The sequence below is a fragment of the Macaca mulatta genome, chromosome X (genome assembly GCF_049350105.2).
Source record: "Macaca mulatta isolate MMU2019108-1 chromosome X, T2T-MMU8v2.0, whole genome shotgun sequence".
Taxonomy (NCBI): domain Eukaryota; kingdom Metazoa; phylum Chordata; class Mammalia; order Primates; family Cercopithecidae; genus Macaca; species Macaca mulatta.
Window position 1 is genome coordinate 84,913,368 of NC_133426.1, and position 10,133 is coordinate 84,923,500.

At 41.1% G+C, this 10,133-nt stretch overlaps 1 protein-coding gene across 1 annotated transcript; it reads right to left on the reverse strand.

Annotated features, from left to right (window-relative positions):
- Positions 1 to 720: 720 nt before the first annotated feature.
- On the reverse strand, positions 721 to 3,111 carry RTL3 (retrotransposon Gag like 3). Its single transcript, XM_015127722.3, has one exon. The coding sequence runs from the start codon at positions 2,900 to 2,902 to the stop codon at positions 1,787 to 1,789; it is 1,116 nt and encodes a 371-aa protein (XP_014983208.2). The 5' UTR covers positions 2,903 to 3,111; the 3' UTR covers positions 721 to 1,786.
- Between the last annotated feature and the right edge of the window lie 7,022 nt (positions 3,112 to 10,133).

A 10,133-nucleotide genomic window follows, 5' to 3' on the forward strand; every position in this document is an offset into this window, starting at 1 on the left:
TGGAAGGGCTGGGTCACTGAAGTGGTCTCATTACCTGCTCCAATGCACTTCTTTGTTTGGTTAACTTGTGAAGTTCAAGACATTTGCCTTCAAAGCTGTTCAATGTCTTTGTCAGTGCTCTTTTTATTTTTGTAGAAATTCCCCCCTCTCGTAACTCCTCTCTTCAGCACCCCAATCCTCCTCTAAACCCTCTTCAACCTCCTCCCAATCTCCCCAAAACCCTCTTCTCAGTCTTACCTCTACCTTTCCCCTAATCCGTCCATACTTCACTCACTTTCAGCCCTAACCATTCCCTACTCTCACTTTCAGCCCTAACCATTCCCTATTCTCTCCATCTTACCCTCTACATCATTTCTCCATCATCTGCAGACCTGGCACTATACCTGGAATGTTTAGGAGCCTCCCTAAACTTTGAACATTTTTGATTTCCCTCTCTCCCTCCCAATTTACTAGTTTGTTATCTCTTCCTCTAGCTAAGCCAAGAAATAATTCAAACACAAGTAGAAATTGCTAATATTTATTGATTCTTTAAAAAATATCACTTACAAACTTATTTTCTTTGTGTAAAAGATGTTGCAATTTTATGATAAAGAAAATATTGATAAGAAAAAAATCAAGTCACTTTAACAGCTACGCTTTTTCATTATTAGTTTCTAACATCTATTCTCATGTGTATTGTTAGTATAAATTGTAATTTAAACAGTTACGCAGAATGCAGGGTTCTGAGATAGAGGCATGCAGAGTTAGTGAAAAAAAAAGCAGCTCAAAGTCATCAGGTTCAGTCTATCATCTAAGAGGCAGAGTCGTTGTACAGGTAGCCTTAGTACACAGCAAGAGGTTCAGTAGAATATTCAGGGAGCAGTAAATGCTGATGACAGCTGAGGTAACAGAAGACAGGGTGCCAGGAACAATCACTAGGACGCAGGATCTAGCCAGCAATTATTTCATCAAGATTTCTTCTATTCCACCTGTGCTTGAAGTAATTGTAGCAAAGCATAGGAATGTAGCAATTGTAGCAATTGTAGCAAAGCAAAGCAATAACGTGATGGAAAGGCCACAAGGCAGGTACTCCATTCTACGTTTGGGTCATGTGTCTCAAGCCAATAGATTCCAAGATTCAGAGGATATTGTGGTGCATGAATAATGTCAAACTGGAGCTCTACTACATGGTTTCCAATTTTAACTTTGACAGGTGATGTTTCCTTATTTATGGGCCCATTAATAAGTGGACGGCCGTCGACAGTTTCCAGCATCAGAGAGAAGATATTACTGCGATGGGCAGCTTCTCTAGAAGAACCACAGCCTGATCAATGCTGTTTCTGTAGGAGCCTGAATCTACCATTGCTTGCTCAAAGAATTGTTGTCTTCCTTTCAGAGCTCAGTCGGATTTCAACAGTAAGCCATAGTGTATGAGACATCGATATTGGAAGAGAGGGGGACGCATATTTGTAGATTGGCCCTCCTGGGGTCCCCCTTACTGGCAGGCCTCAAAGTTTCCTGCCTGCAGGGCTTGATGAGACTTGACAGGGCAATCTCTGGCAAAATGACCAGGATAACCACAGTAGAGGCATAAGTGGCCTTTGCGCCAATGGGCCCATTCAGCTTCACTGTTGTGTGGACAGTTGATTGCAGCTTGCATAGGTTGGTTTTCATCTGGTGGACTCTCAGGCCCATCTCCCTCTGCAGAGGAGCTTTTCCCTAATGGATTGGGATCAGGCTTCTCTTCTAGGCTGATGCACTGAGTGATGAGATCAGATAGGTTGGTGGCTGGGCTTGTGTGAAACAGTTAATCTCGTATAGAACTGGAAAGCCCTTCTTGAAATTGAATGCAGAGAATGTTTTCATCCCAGTTCAGCTCTTGAGCAACAAGGTGGAAGTGGGTTGTTACATGACCCTCCCCTTGGCAGAGTTGACGGATGCACTGGTTGGCATCTTCCATGTTTTCGGGATTATCAAAAGTATCCTGGAGCACATGTATGAAATTTTCACATTGACCCGGTAAGGGGCTTTGGATATCCAGTAAGAGCTGGAACCACCATCCTGCCTTATCTGAGAAGCAATTGCCAACAAAGCTCACCAGGGCTGCCTCAGTGGTACACAGGTGCCCTTTGACTCTCATGTAACTATTCAGTTGAACCAGGAACTCGGGAAGCTTCTGGGAATCTCCATTGAAAGTTAAAGGGTATTCCAGGGGGAAAGCTGTAGCCTCTAACCCAATAGGGGCCTGTGGAAACTCTGGAGCTGCCAATGTCTCCACAACTATTAGACTCTCCAGGGACTCCTGGGTTGCTGAGAGTTCTAGGAATTCCTGGGCATTTGAAGGCTCCAGAAGATCCTGGGGAGTTGGAAGCTCACGGAACTCTAGCTGTGCTGCAGTCTCCTGGCATTTTGTTGCCTCCTGGGGCTTCTCAATATTTGGGGGATCCTGGGGTTCTGAATTCTCGGGCTCTTGGGCTGATGTGGGATCCTGGGTGTCTGCAGACCCCTGGCCCTCCAAGACTGCTGGGATCTCATGGGCCATTGGAGGTTTCTGGGACTCCTGGGTTGCGGGAGGCTCCAGGGACTCTGGGGCTGCTGGGGCCTCCTGGAGCTCCCAGGCTGCTGGGGGTTCCCAGCGTGGAAGCTCCTGTGGCTCTGGTGGCTTCTGGGGCTCCTTGAACTCTGGGGTCTTTTGGGACTCCCAGGCTGCTGGGGGATTCGTGTGCTCTGGGAGCTTCTGGGGCTCCTTGGCCTCTGAGGACTTTCGGAGTAGATCATCCTCCTTGGCTGCTTGGGATTTCTGAAGCTCTGAGATCTGGGCCCGGAGGGTAGCATTTTCTTCCATCAGCCGCCGCACTTGAGCCTGCAGAATTTCATTCTCCAATTTCAGAGCAATATAGGAGGCTGCTAAGTCCTCCACCATCTTTTGAGGAAATGGGCATGATTTGACAGTTTGCTACCAAGAGAGATTGGGTGGGCGTTTGTGAGATCTTTCCTGAAAGCTGCTTACAGGCAGATGTCAGGCTCAGTGAGTTTTCCAAGGGGTAGGGATTTGGGCCCCACCAAGGCTGATTATCAAGAGGTCACTGGGAGCCTCCGGAGCTCAGCAAGAAGGAGCCTCCAGAGCTCAGTAAGGGGAAGTGTCAGATACACTGCGAAGAGAGTGGGAGCTGAGGATCAGAAACTGTGGAAAGCACACATTCAACATAAATCAAAACAAAATCTGCCCAACAATGCTGGGTTTCTTTTACCATAGGCTTATGTTCATGAGCTGGGGTATATATGCTGGATCTGACTCCATGACATTTTAAGAACAGCACCTATCCCAGACTGTGCATGTCATTTTGCATTTATCCTTTGAAACTTAACATTATATCAAAAACAACTATTCCACATTATTTTCTGTTTTATATAGTCTTTAATTTTGAATACTTGCCTAATATTCCAATGTAACATTTGGAATTTAAAAGCTACTTTCAGTGACTAAATCAAACGTTTGAGCAATGTGGGAATTTTAGACTCTGCGGTGGGCCAACCCAAGAGATATTTTTGGGTGACTAGGGTGGTAGGAAGCAGGAGGGAACTCTTTCTGACACCTCAGAAATCATACCACATAAGTAACCACACAAGACTAGCCTCAGGAGAAAACAAGCAAAAGTTGACTAAATATATATATATGCCCTCAGCAGACACATGCATATTATTTATAAAAATGCCTCAAAATAGTTAAGAAAATAATCTTTATAAATGTACGTTACCATTCAGAGACTTAGTCCAGGAGCTTGGCTGTCTGTGTACCCATCGCTGAGGAGCGAAATGTGTAAATGGCTGTGGAGGCTTGCCTTTTCTGCACACACTGAACTCAAGCAAACACACCCACTCCCAGAACACATTCCAACTCTCCTCAGTAACATAGCTTTTTAAAGTGTGGAAGAGTTTTTTGACAGTACCTCACAGTTCAGAGCTGCAAGGAAAGTAGGATGCTGTGCTGATGTGAAGCAGCTTCATGTACTCAGTCCCTGGTTACTTTAATGAATATTTGGCCAGGAAATTGGGAGTAATACCACTGCCCTTGTGAAAAGTTGCAAACATTTTTGAATGACCACAGTGGTTTGGGATGTGATTTTTTATGTCTCTCTCATGTAACCTACTCTTACTCTGTCCAAATTGGGCCATTTGTTTACTTCTCACTCAGGGAAGAGCCTGCAAATCCTCAGCCCCTTCCCTTGCTTACTACCTATCCAGTCCCTAGAGTTTTTCCTTGCAATGTTTTCTTGGAAAATTTACCATGGACAGATCTAGAAAAGGTATAAAAGGGTACAAATGTCAGGGAGACCAACTGTGTTGGTGGGTACTTATAGCAGTCTTACAGAGTCCCTGGCTCTTTCTGAATGTCCTGGACCAAGGATCTCATGCTTCCCTGAACTGATCAGGTGCTCCAAGTAGCACTCAGGACATCCACTAAAGACTGGCCTCTTGGGAAGTGACCCTACTCAGAGTGTCACTTTCTCTTCTCATGACAGATCACAGTTATGCCTTGGGTATGGGCTATTTGGCCATTTTAGGCAAGGCTTAGGGGCAACTATTTTTATCCAAGTGAGGAGTGGGGTTGAGGATTGTATCTGGCCATTTCAAATCACGCATCATGTCAACCATGGTCCCATGTCTCTTTTACAAATGGTCAGTTTTGCATTAGTCAGCATAATGGGATAAACCCTAGTGATGGAATAGGCCCAAAACATAGCAAATTGACAGACTGGGCTACCTGAATCTGAATGCAGAAGCTTTGAAAGTAAAAACAAAATCTTTTGCAAATCGAGTTTATTCTTTCCTTAACTTCCAAATTTTTATTTTTCTAGAAAAACAACACATATAAAAATACCACCATCATCAGGGATGATATGTTCTATTTATGTGAAGTTTTCAGATAACTGAAGCCTTCCTGCCCTCCAAGAAGCCAAAACACACAGTTAGCATTTATTTTATACAGAAAGAGAAGAGAACTCCCAACATCTGAATTTGTAACGGGCTTAGTTAGGGAACAACTATTAATTGAAACTCTTTCCTAACGCTTAGCAATTTCTGTATCAATGAGTTTGAAGTTTCGATGCTGGACATCAAGTTGAAATTTAATAAATAGCAGAAATATTTATAGCATATGTTATACCTCTTCATCCATTCTTAAGAAATGATTTTGTATATAATTTAATCCAGTTTTAATGGTCTGAATTCGTACTTACACAAACCAGCTAGTTTACACTGTTGTAACACAGTGTTGCCCTCTGAAATCTACTGAGAGGTACAAAGTTGTCTGTCTTCAAATTAAAAACTTCCAAATTGCTATGCTTCCCAACTTCTTATATTTTCTTTTCCTTTATATTTTTCTACTCTTTTGCAATCAAGTTGTAACATAGCCCGTCATGTTATTACCTATATGCCTGTCTATACTTACTCTATACAAATTTGGCAAATTACTTCATCTTTCTGATAATTACAATCTAAACCTTAGTTTATGAAACTGTAAAATGAAGCTATTAATATTATTTGACTTTATAGGGTTGTCAAACATTCAGTGAAATAATGTGTGAAAAAAGGCTTAGCACAGTGTCTGGCAGCTAATAACACCAAATAAAGGTTAATGATAATAATAATAAGCTGTAGCAGCAGTAATCTCATTTTAAGTTATTCTTTTTAATCACCTGCGAATTGGGAAACTGAATAGGTAAACATGCTAGTTGTGTAGAGTCTGAGAAAGGGGTCTCATACAAAGAAATCTACAGTGCATCGATTTTATAGCATTGATTTTTTTATAACTTGGGAACTTTTATCTTTTCTTCCTTACTGGGTTATGGATGGTTTGGTTTACTAAATAGTACTCTAGAATCAGGACTGGAGGCACCTGAGCAGGAAGATTAGAAGATTAAGATTGGAATTGTGAAGCAGCCAAGATAGATGTTTAAAAAGTTCATGTACTAAAGCACTGAAAAGTGCCTTACCTACAGGAATATTTATTCAGTATATAAACACAGAAACCTTTCTTTCCCCAACCCCCTACACTAAAGAGCAAAGACCAAATTCACCGTCCTTAAGTACAAGTTCAAACTGCCTAAATATAGAGAATTATTATTTTCTGGGTGGAAAAGGGAGCTACACAGACTTTTGTCAAAATGCCTAAAACGGTTTTAGTATCCTGAATTAGTCAAGTGAGAATAGGAAAGTAAGAATAAGAAAGTAATCACATCCAAATTTTCATCATGTTTCCCCTACATTTTAATTCTTCTTCATACATTCACAACATTATGGAATGTATGGATCCTTTAGAATGGTCATGAAAATATTTTAAGTAAATGAGGTTTTGTTAACTGTGCAAATGAGTATTTCAGGGAGAAAAGAGACAAATATGCTCATTTAACAGATATAAAAAGACTACACACTAAAAGGAAATATTCAGTCTCAGTTATGTTAATAAGCTACGTATGTTGATTGTCAGCTTAGGGAGAAAAGGAAAGAAAAAGTTGAATGAAATACAGTTCTACTTTGTACATTCCACTGGCTCATAATTTTCTTTTGTCTGCAAATACACAAACTAAACGTTTTAGGTCTCTGCCAGGGTCTTCCTTCCCTAAGCTGGCTGGGCTGCATCTTTAAGCAACTCCAGCTTCTGTCCCTCCCTTTTCCCACCCTGAAAAAGAGTCAATGGGACAGTTTACCCTATAGGTCTCTGAAGCAAGGGCCAGTCACCCCTTGGGGGCAGTCCCATCCTGGTGTGTGTTTTATTTAAGATATTATTCCTATGGTTACATTATAACTCGCAACACTTTCTGCAACACTTTCTTAAATTTAACCCATAATGTGATTAGTACAGATTGAAACTTTTCATTGTCAACAACACCCAATAATATAGCACTGGGGCAGCAGGAGTTCCCAATTCCTCTGGAAGTTAGAAGGCTGATCAAAAATTCTCTTTACTCATAAGGCCAGGACCCAGAGGACCTAGTAATGGTTTGGAAACAGAGTCTATCCCACACAAGAGTCAAAATTTGTCACTCATCTCCCTTTTTGGAATTTACAACCTTCTCAATTTATTTCTTATTCCATACTTAGGAGGCTTTTCCTCTTGATCAGCTGTCACATTGGGAAAGTAAAGCCCTACTGAAATACTAACTTGTAAGGCTTTAAAAAATCTTTCTTGGGGGTGTTTGCATTTTCATAGGATATTTTGAAAGACTACAATCCATTCAAGACCAATCTGTTAGGAGAGATGCCCTTGGTCAGATACATCATTTTGGTGTCCTTCAGATTACACCTTGTCAGTGGCCTTATATTTGATTTCCTTATAAAGTTGACCCAATATGGTCCCTAATGTTAGCAGCAGATATGTTTAATGATTTTAATGCTCTGATTTCACTAAATCCTTGTGAAGGCACCAGGGTGCCTTAGTTTCCTCACCAGGGCTGAGGAAACTACCTTCACAGCCTAACAAAGGAATGGGGGACTTTCCTATAACCCCACTTCTGGAGATGCACTTATTGTAGAGATCTGTCCTTCTCCTCTACTTCCTGGACCTCTCCTCTCCGGAGCCTACCAATGCTGGCTCACCCAGAAGTCAGACTAACTTTAAGCTGATGGTACCAGCAAAGCGGGAGAGATGGGGAAAGACAGGATGGAGGGAGAAGTGGGGAGATGAGGGGCTAAAGACGGACAAAAGGAGAAAGAGAGAGAGAAAAAGAGAGGGAGGGATATGGGGAGAAAGAGAGGGTAGAGGAGAAGGCAAGGAGAAGGAAAGATAATATCAGAAAATCTAGAAAGAAGCTTAAAATCTCAGCATATGTACATTTTGGTCAGTGAAAGAAAAAATTTAATTTTATAGTTTAGCATTTTAAGAATTAGATAAAATTATGAGGCATTATCTTTTAAGTGCTTAAGCTTACCTCTACAGGTCCATAGTGGATGACATAGTCTTTAAAGGTTTGCAGACTACTGAAGGAGCGATGATAGAGCCTCAGTGGGACTGAAGAGGATGGTAAGAGTGTAGAAGTGGAAGATGCAGGAGTGAATGGGGTGTTGAAGAGAAAGAACACCAAAATTGACCATTTTTTCTGTGTGGTACAAATAAGATATTAGTTGTTAAAGTGCTTTAAAAATGTGCTAATGGAAAGGGCTCAGGCTTTGAAGTAAGGCAGGACTAGTTTCAGTTCCCACCTCTGCTATTTGCTAGCTGTATGGTCTTGTCCAAGTTGCTTAAATTCTCTGAAACTCATTTTCCTCACTTGGAATAAAGGAGATAACAATGGGCAATTACTGAGTTACTGTGAGGGTTAGAAATAATGTTAGTATTTAATAATAAGCTTTTTTTGAGTTGTAGTTTATGATAAAAATCATATTGACAGTGGAAATAATTGTCATTGATTTTCATATGTCAGCTTATCTAGTGCACTAGAGCAAAACTCTTCTCAATTTTTTACATATAAACTCAACATAATATGATTGCTCCAATATATAGATGCTCCTCATCTTATGACTTACAATAGGTTTATGTCCTGGTAAAGCCATTTTAAGTTGAAAATATCATAAGTTGAAATTGCATTTAACATACCTAATCTACTGCACAGCACAATTTTGCCTAGCCTACCTCAAATGTGCTCATAACACTTACATTAGATTACTGTTGGGCAAAATCATCTAACACAAAGCCTGTTTTATAACAAAGTGTTGAATATCTCATGTAATTCATTGAATATTGCACTGACAGTGAAAAGCAGAATGATTGTGAGTATAGGAAGTATGATTTCTTCCGAATGCATATTGCTTTTGTACCATTGTACAGTCAAAAAATTGTATGTTGAACCATCATGAATCAGGGACTGTCTGTATTTTGCTTTCCATAATGTCAGTCTACGTTTATTCCTTCTCACCTTCTTTCCTCAAATATTTATTGAGCATTTGGGTGGTTAAAGTCGTTGTGCTGTGGTTGTCTATATGCACGTATGGGTGTATGTGTGTGTGTGGGCATGTGATGTATGTGTTTGTGATGCATATGCTGAGTGAGGAATACAAAGATGAATCCACTTGGAGCTTTTTCTCAAGGAGTTTACAGGCCAGAGGAACACGAAAAATATGTACTTTTAATATGCAAAAATCTCTCAGTGCTAAATGTCATGTGAGAGATAAAGATAAAGTCCTCCAAAGGTGGAAACTTGTGGATGTGGTGGGGTGTGGTAGAGAGGAGTGACGGGTGAAATTTTGGAAAGCTTAATAGAAGAGGTGGCTTTTGAGTTGAGCTTTTGAATTTGAATTGGAAAGAAGGGTAAGATTTGATCGTCCCAGTATGAGGGTGAATTTAGAATGGATGAAGAAAAAAAAGCATATCTGCTGCTGTAAAGATACCTGAAAAGGTGGAAGTGACTTTGGAACTGTGTAGCAGGCAGAGGTTGGAATAGTTTGGAAGGCTCAGAAGAAGATAGGAAAATGTGGGAATGTTTGGAACTTCCTAGAGACTTGGAGGGCTCAGAAGATAGGAAGATTTGGGAAAGTTTGGAACTTCCTAGAGACCTGTTGAATGGCTTTGACCAAAATGCTGATAGTGATATGGACACTAAAGTCCAGGCTGTGGTGGTCTTAGATGGAGATGAGGAACTTGTTGGGAACTAAAGGTGATGCTTGTTATGTTTTAGCAAACAAACCAGTGGAATTTTGCCCCTGCCCTAGAGATCTGTGAAACTTTGAACTTGAGAGAGATAATTTAGGGTGCCTGGTAGAAGAAATTTCTAAGCGGCAAAGCATTCAAGAGGAAGTAGAGCATAAAAGTTTGGAAAATTTGCAGCCTGGTGATGCAATAGAAAAGAAAAACCAATTTTTCTGGGAAGAAATTCAAGCCTGCTGCATAAATTTGCATAAGTAACAAGGAGCTGAATGTTAATCACCAAGACAATAGGGAAAATATCTCCAGGACATGTTAGAGGCCTTTGCTACGGGCCCTCCTATAACAGACCTCAAGGCCTAGGAGGAAAACATGGTTTTGTGGGCTGGGTCGGGGCTCCTCTGTTGTATGCAGCCTAGGGATCTGGTGACCTGCTTCCCAGCTTCTCCAGTCCTGGCTAAAAGGGGCCAATGTACAGCTCAGGCTGTGGCTTTGGGGGATGAAAGCCCCAATC